Source organism: Megascapheus bottae, chromosome 10 (genome assembly GCF_031878675.1).
Source record: "Megascapheus bottae isolate mThoBot1 chromosome 10, mThoBot2.hap1, whole genome shotgun sequence".
Classification (NCBI taxonomy): Eukaryota; Metazoa; Chordata; class Mammalia; order Rodentia; family Geomyidae; genus Megascapheus; species Megascapheus bottae.
Genome location: NC_143518.1, coordinates 23,023,660 through 23,038,944, shown reverse-complemented (window position 1 = coordinate 23,038,944; position 15,285 = coordinate 23,023,660). Strand labels below are relative to the sequence as shown.

Sequence of the window (15,285 nt, the reverse complement as noted above, 5' to 3'; positions counted from 1 at the left end):
CATTATAAGAATTTGGAGAAACAGGGTGTGGTAGCCCAATCTGTAATCTAAGCAGTCCAGAGGCTAAGGCAGGAGGATCACAAGTTTGAGGACAACCTCTTGAGTTCTAGGCCAGTCTACATGCCATAAAAAGACACTGTCTCAAAAGAAACAAATCTGGAAATGAAGTATGCATTTTTTCTTTCCCTGGCCCTCACCACCTTTTGAGGGAAAATTTTTCTTTTCCCTAGTCCCCTCTACAAGCCACACTTACCCACTCATGACCCAGTTGTAGGTTCTTGGGTCCATCTTGCTGGATAGGAACAAAGCATGACCCCACAAGTGATTCTTCATAGCCCATTCCAAGGCCTCCTGCAAACCAAAGCACCCCTTTCAATAATGCCTTACCTGCCTTCCTCCAACAAAACAGCAAATCCTCACATATAGGCACTGCTTGATGTGAGAAGTGGGGGCTGGGTCTCCAGGGAGAGACTCAGAGTCCAGAATGAATGTGAGGAAGATTCTAGTTAGCACAGTATTTTTCTCTGGTTTTCCACTTCTCCAGCCATCCTTTATGTCATTTCATTAGCTTCCCTTCAAATGTGGTTCAGATAGGCTGATCTCTTCATCAGAAGTTAAAAATACTAGTAAAGAAGCTAGGTACCACACACAAGAAAACCATTTCACCCCAAGGATTGAGTCTCAAAATATGAGTAGAATAGGGGTATTTCCTGAGGCCTTTCTAAGGAACAGTGCCTTTTCCAATTCTGGCAGAAACTGCTTGTTGCACACTAAAATCTATACTTTCCTTCCTGGGTAAAGAGGCCAAGTTTGCCACCTCCCTGGTTTTTAGTTTGGCTGAATCTTGGCCACAGAAGTGTCAGGTGCTACTTCTAGGTTTCACCCATAAAACCAATCACACACTCCTCCACATGGTCACCCCTTCAGGCAGTTGGAATGGAAGGGAGTCCTGAAGATGGTCGAGCCCCCCACATCCTGTCTACGTGGAGAAGGCTGCCCAGCAGGACCATTCCTGAATGCTGATAAGACTGCTACTGCATTTAAGCCAATTCACGTAAGGACCAACCTACCTGCTAATACTAAAAAATAATTGCTTGCTAATTTGTCGAATGCCCTCATATGTCAAATTCATAGCACCACTAATTGGGTAAGAAGAGCTAGAGCTGAAAACTTTAAAACACATATACACATACTCACCTTCTTCTTCAACTGACATGTGAGGTTTTGAACAGATATTAATAATTTCTTTGGTGCAAAAAATGTGATTTGGAGACAGAAAGTTTCTAATGTAATTTCACCTCTAAGAAGCAAAATCTTTGATTAATCCCAATATATCACCATGTTTTTTTATATTTTTTATTATAATTAATAGAAGGGTTACATTATATTCGCCAGATAGAAGGTGCATTAATTCACATACATTAATACCCTTTCTAATGTCTTGGTCCCCATTTCCCTCCCCCAACCCCCACCCCTCACCTTGTTTTCCCCCCTTCCCTAACCAATTTCAAATAACCAAATACAAGTATATCCAATATATCAGATAACAAAGTGAGATACTGTAACAATATGAGATAACCAAATCACCATGTATTCGTATTGAAGAGAGGAAGAGAGAGAGCATGCACACACACACACACACACACACACACACACACACACACACACACACACACACACAAATTCAAATAGTCTGCTAGGAATGCAGTTTCTGATCCAAGGAAAGTAAAAGATGGCTCTAAGTGTTGCTTTTTTGAAACTTCCAACTATTTTTTCATCAATATTTTTGTGTGTATGCTGGTACAAAGCTTGAACTCAGGGCCCAGGTGCTGTTTCTTAAATGTTCTGATGAAGGCCCATGCTCTGTTATTCAATAAACTTTCCTGCCTGGGCTGGCTTCAAACCATGATTCTTCAATCTAAGCCTCCTGAGTAGTAAAATTACAGACATGAATCTTACCTCTTATCTTTTTTTAAAATGATATAGTTATTTAGGATAAAAGAAATATTTTTCTCACACTTGTAAAGTTAATGCACTCTAGTTTCACCATGGTAGATTTACTTGAAGAATTAATGTGAACAGAAATGATGAAATATTCTTATCCTGCACCAGTAACTAAGATAACACATTTTGCAGGACCATTCTATTCATAAAAAAAAAAACAAAAAATGATTTCTTGTTAGCATACTAAAGACTAGTTTTTTCATGCTTTTGTGTTAATGAGTCAACCTACATTAACAGCTTTGGATGTGTCTGGAAGCAGTTCGTTGTCCTGTGTCTTACCTCTTATCTTTATAGTCAATATTTTTTTGCCAGTCCTGGGCCTTGAACACCCGGCCTGGGCACTGTCCTTGGGCATTCTCAAGGCTAGAGTTCTACCACTGAGCCATAGCATCTTTTCTGGCTTTCTTCTAGGTATGTGGTACCAAGGAATTGAACCCAAGTCTTCATGCATGCTAGTCAAGCACTCTACCAGTAGGCTGAACTCCCAGCCCTATAATCAATATTGTAAATAAGAGCTGCTAAAGCTGAGTTGGGAATCATCAAGTTACTCCAAAACATTACTTAAGAATAAATGAAGAACAAACACACAGCTAGCATTATACTTAATGGCGAAAAGCTAAAGCCATTTCCTCTAAAATGAGGAATGACACAAGTATGCCCACTCTCTTCACTCCTCTTTAATATAGTATTAGAATTTGTAGCCAGAGCAATAAGGCAAGAAGCAAGCATAAAGGGGATCCAAATAGGGAAAGAGGAAATGAAACTTTCCCTATTTGCAGATGACATGAGTCTGTAGTTAAAGAACCCTATAGACTCCACTCCCAAGTTGCTTTATCTGATTCTAAACTTTGGCAAGGTAGCAGAGTATAAAATTAACCCTCAAAAATCAACTGCCTTCCTCTATACCAACAATGAGAAGAACAAGGCAACAATCAGAAAAGCAACTCCTTTTGCAATAGCCTCAAAGAAAATATACTACCTAGGAATTAATTAAGAATGTAAAGGGCCTTTTTGATGAAAACTTTAAAACCCTGAAAAAAGAAAATAAAGCAGAACTGAGGAAATGGAAAACTTTCCCAGGCTCCTGGATTGGAAGAATTACTATCCTGAAAATGGCAATCTTACCAAGGGCTATCTACAGATTCAACACAATACCCATCAATATCCCAAGTCATTCTTTAAACAAATCGAAGAGGCAATCCAAAATTTTATATGCAGTAACAAAGGACCCTGTATAGAAAAATAATTCTCAGCAGAAAGAACAGCACAGGAGAAATTTCAATACCAAACTTTAGATTCTATTACAGAGCTATAGTAACCAAAACAGCTTGGGACTGGCACAAGAAAGACAGCCTCTTCAACAAGTGGTGCTGGCAGAACTGGTTAAGCACCTGCAGAAAACTAAAGTTGGATCCTTCTTTGTCACCCTGCACCAGGATTAACTTCAAATGGATCAAAGACCTGGAGGTAAAAGCAGATACACTGATAACTTTACAAGATGGAATAGGAGATACACTAGGTCTCGTTGGCACAGTTCAAAACTTTCTTAATAAGGACCCCGAAACACAATAAATCAAAGAAAGTCTGGATAAGTGGGACTGCATTAAATTGCAGAGCTTCTGTATGGCAAAGGACATAACTAGCAAACTAGCTAGAAAGCCTACAGAGTAGGAGAAGATCTTCACTAACCATACAACAAAGGCCTCTATCTAATATATCAAAAGCTCAAAATATTGAATCATTTCAAAACTAATCTCCAAAGAAACAACCATCCCATTAAAAGATGGAACAAAGACTTAAAGAGAGTCTTCTCTGAGGAAGAAATAAGAATGGAGTATAGACACATGAAGAAATGCTCAACATCTCTGTCCATAAAAGAAATGCAAATCAAAACAACTCTAAGATTCCACCTCACTCCAGTTAGAATGGCCATGATCTTCCCTATGATCCAGCAATTCCACTCCTTGGCATTTACCCAATCATCCAGAAACAAGGACATACTAAATCCACTAGCACAATGATGTTCACTGCAGCTCTATTTACCATAGCAAAGATATGGAACCAACCCAGATGCCCCTCAGTTGGTGAGTGGAGCAACAAGATGTGGTATTTATACACAATGGAATTCTATGCTGCTGTCAGAAAGAACGACATCACCCCATTTGCAAGGAAATGGAAAGACTTAAAAAAATCATATTAAGTGAAGTAAGCCAGACTCAAAGGAACATAGGCCCAATAGTCTCCCTCATTTGTCATAATCAGTAGAAACCTTGGGCTCTCCTAGCAGCGATTTACAACAGCTCAAACTTAGATACTTAAGGCCATATAGGATGAGGCTAAATGAAAGGACCTCCAGGATATAGAAACTAAAGCCATATAATAAGTGATTGTTGTCTTTAATGTACTATGTTATCTCTCATCTCTTTTGCTGTCCCTTGGTTATCTCATATTATTACAGTATTTTAGCTTGTTATCTGATATATTATATATATGTTTATTTGATTATTTGAAATAGGATAGGGAAGGGGGGAAAACAAGATGAAGGGAGGGGATGGGGGAGGGAAATGGAGACCAAGACATGAGAAAGGGTATCAATGTTTGTGAAGTAATGCACCTTCTATCTGGTGAATATAATGTAACCCTTCTATTAATTATAATAAAAAATATATGAAAAAAGAATAAATGAAGAAATTAATCATTTGTATCAAGATTATCAATATTATACAATGCCAAAAATAAGAACCAGTCATATATGAATAAAAGTTTAGAAGATATTGTAATCCCATTTCTCATTAATCATTCTGAACACTCCTCATGAAGCTTTAGTTACATTCTTACTGCTTTGGGCCTGTTGTTAAATGGGGTATTATTAGGGGCTAGAAGCCAAGAATCAGGCTCAGATTTCCCAGCCCTAAATCCTGGTTTTATCCCTTGCTAACTTTCCTATTCTGTAAATACACTGAACAACAGAACCGAACTGCCATTGTTTCAATGGAGATAAATGAAATAATGCAGAAAAAGATGTCAAGCAAGTGCCTGGAAGGAAGAAAGTAGTTTTGAAATTCCTTCCTTTGTTGTTATTGTTGTTATGGTCATTATTTATCTTTGTTGAAACAAGAGTTCATAATTGATTTGTCTCTGCATGTGCCACTGGGTTCAGGAGCTTCGAAGTAGTAGCTGAGCAATGGCTTATGTCTGCAATCCTAACTACTGAGGAGGCTAAGAGCAGAAGGATTGCAGCTTAAGATCAACCCAGGCAGTAAAGTTTGCAAGAACCTACTTCAAAAATAACCAGCCAGCCACGCACAGTGGCTAATGCCTGTAATCCTAGCTACTCAGGAGGCTGTGGTGTGAGGATCAAGGTTCAAAGCCAGCCCGGGCACAAAAGAACCAGAGACTCTTATCTCTAATTAACCTCTAGAAAACAGGAAGTGGGCTTTGGCTCAAGGATAGGATGGTAGCCTTGAGTTGAAGAGCTCAGGGACAAAGTCCCAGCACAGGGGTAGGGTGGTAGCCTTGAGCTGAAGAGCTCAGGGACAGTGCCCAGGCTGAGTTCAAGCTCCATGACCCACAAATAAATAAATAAATAAATAAATAAATAAATAAATAAATAAATAAATATTCCCCCTCAATGGGCAAATGGATCAAGAAAATGTGGTATATATATACACCATGGAATTTTACTCAACCATATAAAAGAATGGTATTGCACCATTTGTAAAGAAATGGAAAGACTTGAAAATAATTATGCCAAGTGAAGTAAAGACAGGCCCAGAGAGACAATAGATGCATGGTTTTCCTTTTATGTGGAAGTTAGATTTAGCTCAGACACTTGTAAATCAATACGTTGGGTGATATGCAATTGTATACAAATGAATTAACTAAAATATGGTAGATTCAAGGAAAATCTCAAGTAGCATAGGCAGTCAAAGTTCAACAAAATAAACACCTAGAAGCAGGTACTTGAAAGGAGTGGGATGGGATCAAGGCAAAGGGGTAGTTGAATGACCAGGTGAAAAGGGGGAAAATGAAGTCAAGAATTAAATGCCTAACATTTACCCAACCGTCCAGAAACAAGGGCATAATAAATCCACTAGCACAATGATGTTCATTGCAGCACTATTTACCATAGCAAAGATATGGAACCAACCCAGATGCCCCTCAGTTGGTGAGTGGAGCAACAAGATGTGGTATTTATACACAATGGAATTCTATGCTGCTGTCAGAAAGAACGACATCACCCCATTTGCAAGGAAATGGAAAGACTTAAAAAAAATCATATTAACTGAAGTAAGCCATATTAACTGAAGTAAGCCAGACTCAAAGGAATAGTCTCCCTCATTTGTCATAATCAGTAGAAACCTTGGTCTCTCCTACCAGAGATTTACAATAGAACAAAATCTAGAGACATTAGGCCAAATAGTATGACACTAAATGTAAGGACCTCCAGGATAAAGAAACAAAAGCCATATAATGAGTGACTGTTGTCCTTAATGTAGTATGTTATCGCTCATCTCTTTTGCCATTCCTTGGTTATCTCATATTGTTACAATTTTTCAACTTGTTATCTGATATGTTTTATATGTGCTTAATTGGTTATTTGAAATTGGATAGGTAAGGGGGAAAATCAAGATAAGCGGGGGGAGGGGAGAGGGAAATGGGGACCATGTCATGAGAAAGAGTATCAATGTGAAATTATGCACCTTTTATCTGGTGAATATAATGTAACCCTTCTATTAATCCCAATAAAAAAGAATTCAATGCCTAATAATGTCCTAATAAATTTTAAAAAGTGAGGGAAAGGGTACAGGGGAGGGATGCACGACAATGATGGTGTGGATTTGATATAAAGCATCCCCCCAGAAGGCCCAGCTACATTGCTAGCCAATGAGAGGGGATTGGATCATGATGAAAATAACTCCATCAATGCCTTGGAAAGGAGTGAGTATGTGCATACGTGCGTGCATGCATTCGTGTGTGCATGTCTGCGTGTGTGTGCATGTGTGTGGTCCCTAGAACTTTTTCTCCCCACCCCTGCTTCCCAGCTGTCAGGAAGTAAACATTTCTTTTCATCGATAAATTCCCTACCTCATCACAGCACCAGAAAAAGTAGATCCAAACACCCATAGACTGAGACTTCTAGAGGCAAAACCAAAATAAATCCTCCTTTTTAAATTATTTTTCCATCCTCAAGCATTTTTGCCACAGATATGCAAAAGCTTTCCAACACAAAGAGCTATTCGTTTTTAGCATTGTTTGTCATAGCAGAAAGTTGGAAATAATCTAAGTGTCAATCAATGTTGGTTTGGTTAAGTTATTTATATCTTATCCATAGAAAACTATGCAGTCAAGTTGAAAGCAGGGCCTGTGACATGGCTCAAGTGGTCAAATTCCTGCCTAGCAAGCATAAGAACTTTAGTTCAAACCCCAGTACCAGATAATAGTGATGAGAAGGAAAGTATAATAGAGTTATAACACATTTTTGAGCCATTAAGGGCATGATTCATAAACAGGACAGCAACATACAAGTGAAGGCCTAATGTAGCACAACCCATAAGAATATACTTCCTTTTCCTTTCAAAGGACTAGAAGATAATCAAAAGAAAACTATTTCATTACACCTGAAAATTATATGCAAGTTAAAAATTATATGTAAGTTAGAACTTTATGTCCATAAAGTTTGACTGAGAAACAACCATGCTCCTTCATTTACGTGTTTTCTGCAACTTCTTTTTTTTTTTGCCAGTCCTGGGCTTGAGCTCAGGACCTGAGCACTGTCCTTGGACTTTCTCAAGGCTACAGCTCTACCACTTGAGCCTCAGCACCACTTCCGGCTTTTTTTTTCTATGTATGTGGTACCAAGGAATTGAACCCGGGTCTTCGTGCATGCTAGGCAAGCACTCTACCACTAGGCCAAACTCCCGGCCCCTGCAACTTCTTTTTAATAAACTTCTTTTTGATAAACTCCTTTCTGAATTGAGTAACAAGGCTCTATAGATAATCTTACATAATCCTGTATAAAGTAAACTGATTTGCATTGATTTTCATTATACTCAAATATTTAAATTTGCTTTATGACTTTTATAAAACATGAGCGCAACTTCAAAATTAAACAAGACATCCTTCTCTTTCTAAATTACAGCAGTCAGTGTTGGTTGCAGAACACCTGAGATACAGTGACAATAAGATTATCTATAACCAACCTTTCTGTTCTTATTTCTGGTAAATATATAAAGAACCTTTTAGGATTATACTTTTAACACAGTAATTCCACTTTCAGGGATGTCTCCTTTTGAAATAAAAATATATCAGCTAGTGACTTATGAAGCAAGGTGTGGTGTATCATTTTTAATATAACACTAGCCTAGCATGCACAGAACCCTGAGTTCAATTTCTAGTACTGAAAAAACAAACAAGAAATAAAATTGTGCTACTGGAACATGTTTAATGCCATTAAGAATCTCATCAAATAGCCTTAAATGAAAAAAAAGAAATGTTTGCTTATATTTGTTGGCAAAGGGATTATTTGTTCATTTTGAGGCAGGATCTTATGATTTAGCCCAGGCTGGCCTTGAACTTGTGATCCTCCTAGCTCAGGATCCCAAGTGCTGGGATTATAGGCATATGCCACCATGCCCAGCTAATATATGTCATCTAAACTGATTTTTAATACACCTACAGGAAAATTCTAGAAGTAAATACCTCTAATGTTAACAGGTACAATCTTTCAACAGTAGGGAAACACTGACATTGTAAGTGTTAATGGCAAAACCACAATGGTGCTTTCAATCTCTGCATTTTACCTTTCTGAACTTCTCACATGTTCTAAAATATATACTGTTGACATGATCTAAAGCAAGCCAGCAAGAAGGGCTACTTGCCTTCTTCCTTCCATAGAAGAGCAGTGTCGTGAACTTCTCCACAACCTGAGCAGGCGTCTCCACCGTGGGAGGGATCTCCCCGGTGAGGAGGTTGCGGTTTCCAGAGCTCCTCACTGGCCAGTCCTCGTCGGTCAGGTTAATGAGATTGGCCACTGGGGCCTGCCTCTTGTATTTCTCCAGCTTTTTGCAGTCTTGCATCAGCAGCTCAGCGATATCAGATCCCACCATGGACTGCAAGACAACAACAGCGTCATTTAGAGGAAGAATCCCATTGTCCTCATCCAGGCAGCCCAAGCTGGGAGGAAAGCACCCGGGTGTCCCCCTTCTTTATAAGGATGCTGGTCCTGTCAACTCATGTGCCTGTTTCCTGGATATAATATTGCAATGTCGGCTTCCCTGTTGTGATTACTTATCTGGTTGGTGTAATAATCAGACTTGCAACAATCAGACTGTTGAACAGTCTCTGTCAGAGACAAGACCATCTGAGGGAAGGTTTGTATTAGCAAATCAGTATTGACATTTGAGCAATGTTTTTCCCAGGGGCAAAGTGCATGTTTAATATTTCTATCCATGATTGTGCCGTAAATCAATTCACGTCTATCCATGAAGACTTAAACTTCACTCCCGTCTCCCATTGAACCAGTAGTCACTCACCCCATTCTGGCGACAAAGGAGAACCAGCAGTTGCCACAGTAGAGCTGAGTCTCTGCTCTGTGGAATCTCAGATTTGTGGCTCTGAGCTGCTTTGTGCTGGCAAAAAGTCATGATATCCACCTTGTGTACATCTTCCCTAGGGAGAGATTTCAGGAAGCATAAGATGAGCAGGCAGACACTTCCCCTGCTCCTGGGCCCAGGTTTCCCTCAACAGGCCAGGCTGGGATTGAGATAGAAGCTTGACAATTCAGGACTGGGTAAGTCTGAAGCCAAAGGGTAGTTATTTGCTGTGGAACAGGAAGGGACTTTAGAGATTCTCCATTTCACAGGTGAGGAAGCTGAGGCCCACAGACCGGAAGTGAAGGCACAGAATAGAAAGTAAGAATGGTCAGATAAACCTGCACTAACTCTAGTCTGCCATTTCTCACTTTAGACAAATTTCTTACCTCCCCTGAGTCTCAGCTTTATTTTTTTCCTAAACAGAGATATTAAAAGAACGTACTTTCCTATTTAAAAAAAAGAATAAGAAAATTTCATGGCATATATTGGGCATTATTATTTGATGAAAATTCTTCAAAATCAAAGCCAAATTAGGCCAAAATACTCTGCTCTCTGCCTGTGACTACATATTTGTATGTAAGACATAAAGTTAACCTTCATCTAAATTTGAAGAAGCCATCAATACAGTATGTGCATTTTCTTGGAGGATAATGTTTAAAATAAGTGCATTTATAATGTAATAAGTTTTCACATGTATAATCTCACTAGAGTGTTATAGTCACCACCTGCAGTAGGCAGAGAGGGCAATTCTCAGGGACAAAACTAAGGCTGACAGATCTGTCCACCATAGTACCACTAGTTTGCAGTATGCCTAGGCCTCCAACATGAGCCAGGAATCTCTATAACCAAAAGTTCTGCCCTAAGTAGTAATCAGAAACATTAACTGAAAACGTGAAAGCAGTTCCAGTTAAGTCCTGCAGAGGGCAGACTTGTTCGTGGTCCAGTAGACAACTGAAGTTCTCATTTAAAAAAAAAAAAAAAAAAAAAAAAAAAAGTTCCTTCCATCTGGTGAGTATAATGTAACCCTTCTGTTAATTACAATAAAAAATAAATGAAAAAACTTCCCATTTCCATTATTATGTATTTTTGATTATTTCCAAGGGCATGTTCCAATTTTCTACTATTACTTACGAAGCACATGGAACATGGAACTGCATTTCCTATCATGGAAATGCAGTTGATTTTCAGATTTCCAAATGTTTAACCTAGCCTTTCTTCAACTATCAGATGACTGACCAAAGTGGCTCAGGCTACATCTGCTTCCTCTAGCAGCACTGAGAATTTATAATCCACTTAAGATACCAAGAGCTGGATGAGAAGATTTCCCAGATTTGATAAGTCTTTACTCAGATCCCTTACTGTACTCTACCTGATCAGGGGTCCTGAGAAACTTCTCATCTCCTCCTGGTCCTCAGAATCATTAAGAATAACCTGGAAAGAATATCAAATCAGATCCTCAAGACTACATCACCCACTGCCTCTGTCAATCATGTGCAGTGTTAGATGCCACGGTTATTATCTTAGGGCATGGCATGCCTTTTGGAGAAAATGTGAGAATGAAAGTGAGTTAGTATCTCATAGAAATGCCTAGAAACATTGTCTAGAAACATTTCTTTCAGAGACAAACCCATTCCTATACCACATCCAGAGTGGTTGTATGGCCAATTCCCCACCAAACTAACCTATCTTAGAGATGCCTGAGTTCAAGCCAAATGAAGCAGGCAAAGCTTGTGCAGAGTAATAGAGTAAGCAGTGTTCAGCATCCCAGGGGGACCAAATCTTTATTACCTCCATGCTATGCAGTTCCACGATGGCTGTTTGCCCATCCAGGGGATTGTTAGGAGACACACATACCAGTTGGCCTCCAGGCCCAAAACTCACAGCCACATGAGGGACATAGAACTTCAAGAGTGCCTTGGGCTCAGCTGCTGAGATGTTCCCTAACCAACAGATACAGATAGACATTGTCAGTACTGCTTTCAGTCCTCTTCTTTTGTTTTTTCTTTTTGGTCCATCGGGGGGCTTAAACTCAGGGTATGGGCACCACCCCTGAGCTCTTTTGCTCAATGCTAGCACGCTATCATTTTGAGCCATAGGTCCACTTCTGGTTTTTGAGTAGTAAATTGGAGATGAGAGTCTCACTGGGACTTTTCTGCCATCCTCAGATCTCACCCTCCTAAGTAGCTAAGATTATAGGCATAAGCCACAAGAGCCCACCTCCACTCGTTTTCTTTACATTAGAAATATGCTAGTGGCATGGTATGGCATAGCTTAGTAATACGGAGCAGCTTTCCTAGCAAGTGTTAAGGCCTTGAGTTCAAAACCCAGTACTGCCCACCTTCCCCCCACCAAAAATATGTCATAGACATATTTCTGTCCAAATCCCACAAGGGACCAAGATAAGATTCTAGGTGGTCTACATAACTAGAAGCCTATGCTCCATGCTTCATGCTGCAGTCAGATTTAAGCCTCGGAGAATAAGTCAAGGCAAAGATTTTATAATTTCATGCAAGTGGCAAAGCACTGGTCCCAGATGCTCGATGATGGCAAGAGGCCAAGGAGGCTGCTCATAGAGCTTGGGCACCCCTGTCAAGATTCCTACTGCAATGGAATGATGCTCTGTACCCAGCTTCTGTTTTATGCCATTCTCTCTTCTCTTTGATCTCTGCTTTCTCCACTTGTTGCTTAATAACACCTTTGGGGCTTCCTTGCCCAGCTTGATGATGCTAGGGACAGAATTCCATTAAAAGAGCCAGCTATGAGGCAATAGCCTTTACAAGAGAAAAGGTTTTAAAAGAAATGAAGCCAAGGTCAGCTTCTCCACCTAGGAGACCGGAATGAGCCAACAAAGCCAGACAATGGCCCATACCTGGAAAAGCAAGGTAAAGGTGACATGCCAAGCGACTTGTCACAGCCTTTCCTCATCAGACTCAACTCCCATGGTCACTTTAATACCCACCATCCTGGATTGGATGCCAAACTGATGAAGCCCTGGGGTCACTCTGCTCAGGGACATCTGCCATGTACTGGCTGAGCTCATAGGTGCTGGAGCTGAGGCCAGACTCATGCTGCTGGAGAAGGTTGGACTCTTCAGATAGCTGAAAGTTAAAAAGTGAAAAGACATGAGAAAAAGTTTCTGGGAACTGGTCTTCACAAGTATTCCTTCAAAGAAACTAAGTTCAAACTTTCCAATCAATATAGTTAATGAAGATAAATTTTCAAATTATTATTTTCCCCCAATCCTGGGACTTGAACTCTGGGCCTGGGCATTGTCCTTGAGCTTTTTTGCTCAAGGCCAGCACTCCACAACTTGAGCCACAGTTCTACTTCTAGTTAGGATAACAGGCATCAACCACAAGTGCTCAGCTATTTTTTTAAAATTGTCATTAAGTAGTTGTACAAGGAACTCTCCATTTGGCATGTCAGTTTAGCTTCTGTGCACAATGCTGAATGAGGATGAATTGAAAAGAGACCAAATCATTCAGTGAGCAGGCGTTTGCTAAAGGACCCATTACAGCCCAGTGCAGCCTAGTGCGGGCCTAAGGACAAAAGCCCTTGAACTTAAATCTCAGCTTTAAATTCTTATACCTGTGCCCCTGGACAAATGACTTGGGCTTCCCCAGGCTCAATGCCCCCTTGGATAATATAGATATTGTACCTTCCCTGGTGATCCAAGTATCCAAGGCATTCATGGAGCTCACATTCTGGGAGAATATGAGTAAAATGACAGATTCAAAAGTTCTTTGTGGTTAGGGATGGGATGGTAAAAGACAAGAGGACAATGGAAGGCCTGGCACTGATCAAAATGCATTATACACATAATCTGACATCTAGAATTGAAACTCCTTTATACAACTACTTAATAAAAATTGAATTAAATTTTATGAAAGCTCTTTCTTTGTACATTTCTTTGTATACCTGAGGGTGGCTGCTTTTCGGGGGAGGGGGAGTTATTAGATTTAGCATGATAATATGTGTCCTGTCTGTTAAGCTCTTAAATATACAGATCCACAAAAGTCATACAAAGCTAATCAGGGAGAGAAAAATTAACCCAAGCTTGTGGAAAAAAATGAGGAACTCATCTCTAATAATATCATTGTAACTTTCCCATGAAGCTCAAATTGTTCCAAAACTCACAGTTTATTTTTAAAATAAAAGGGAGATGGAGGGGAGGTTTGCTCTATAGTCCAGGTGGTATACACACTCAGATTTTCAAGAAGAGATTAGTCAGGAAAGATAGCAAGTCCCACTTTTCAAAGCCAAATTAAAATATTCTAGCAGCTTCCCATTTTCTAAATGAACCAAATTGCTAGTACCTTGGGTTCCCAACCCCTAATACTCAGTGGCAGCCTCTTCTCAGGGAGTGACAGCGATCCTGCCAATTTCACAGAAGTAGATATGGACCAGATCAGAGCCTCAGACCTGGAAGACTGAAGCAGGAAGGCAGAAAAGGAGGCCCCAGTGGAAGCTTCACTCCAATGGAGGAATAGGATCCTGCAGATAGCTCGCTGGCTACTTGGAGATTTCCTCTTCCCTAGGTCTGCCACTGATGACAAGGTAGATTTGATGTCTGGCCACAGGCCACCATCCCCCTGTCACTTTAGGTTACCTTATTCCTCAGGTCCCCAGGCTGCTCCTGTCCAGAGCTGGAAGTGGGGCTGTCCTTATAAGGGTTCTGGCTGAGAGATCTGCAGCAAAATGACAGCAGCAGTGAGACGGGTCCTAAGCAAACCAGCCAGGCAGAAGTGGTCCCTGCTAGAGGCTGTGCTGACTCTTAACTATATAGGCCAGCCCAGATTCCGCAAGGAAAAGCATTCTCCTCCCTTCCTCATCTCAGTGTATCAATCCCAGAAAAACAGGACCCCTGAAGTTTCAAACACTGTTACTGGAAGTGGTATGAGACCCTGAAGAGTGGGGTTGGTCTCTGCAGCCTGCCATCCTGGACTTGGGCTGGTGGTTCCAAGGCAATTGGTCTTAGGACAGAGGCTCAGGCAAAGGCCTTGTTCCTTATTCTGCCTTATGCCTGGGGAATATCCCATTCTTAGGGCCCAGGAGTGAGCAGGGAAAAAGCACTCCAGCACTGAACTATAAGAACTTTTGCTAAGGCCATATTGTTCCAGAGCCCAACATAGGATTAAAGCCTGCCTTAGGAAAGGACCTCAGGTAACCTCAGTGGGCACAAACTATCCAGGCCAGAGGTCAACTTTTCAAGTGAAAAGAAATCTCTCCTCCCAGGGTAAAGGTAACATTTGGCCTGGGCCATCCCAGGCTGCTCCCATGTCCCTGTCTGGAACAAAAGCTACTGGAAGGGTAGGGGGCCAAGGCTCAGGTGGTAGAGCACCAGCCAATGAGCAAAAGCAACAGGTATTGAAAGTAAAGGATCACCACTAGATGCCCTCATGTTGGCCTAATATAGCCTGAAAGAATCTTGCTCAAGTGGCCTGTCCTTTCACACTTACTGGAACTTAGTCTCATTATTTGTTCCAAATGGGCTAGTCCGGTTTTCACCATGTTCACTGAGGTGCTTTTGATTTCCATAATCTTCATGCCAGACATAAGGACTCCCCTGCCTTGGCACTGCACCCTCAGAGAAAACAAAATAAAGACAGGTCACTTGCTGTTTCTGAAACTTCTTTCAGGAAAGACTCTAGTGAGCGGTGATGCTGAGAGACTAGAACACTGCAGG

At 40.6% G+C, this 15,285-nt stretch overlaps 1 protein-coding gene across 1 annotated transcript in view; it reads right to left on the bottom strand.

Annotated features, from left to right (window-relative positions):
* Positions 1 to 15,285, bottom strand: part of Sec16b (SEC16 homolog B, endoplasmic reticulum export factor) — a 44,462-nt gene that overhangs the window by 23,147 nt on the left and 6,030 nt on the right. The window contains exons 4-11 of the mRNA XM_090340375.1: positions 15,059 to 15,176; positions 14,209 to 14,287; positions 12,559 to 12,697; positions 11,388 to 11,539; positions 10,969 to 11,030; positions 9,540 to 9,675; positions 8,886 to 9,116; positions 254 to 351 (exon numbers count right to left, since the gene is read on the bottom strand). Of these exons, the coding sequence (XP_090196501.1) occupies positions 254 to 351; positions 8,886 to 9,116; positions 9,540 to 9,675; positions 10,969 to 11,030; positions 11,388 to 11,539; positions 12,559 to 12,697; positions 14,209 to 14,287; positions 15,059 to 15,176 (1,015 nt within the window). The remainder of the gene's footprint in view (positions 1 to 253; positions 352 to 8,885; positions 9,117 to 9,539; positions 9,676 to 10,968; positions 11,031 to 11,387; positions 11,540 to 12,558; positions 12,698 to 14,208; positions 14,288 to 15,058; positions 15,177 to 15,285) is intronic.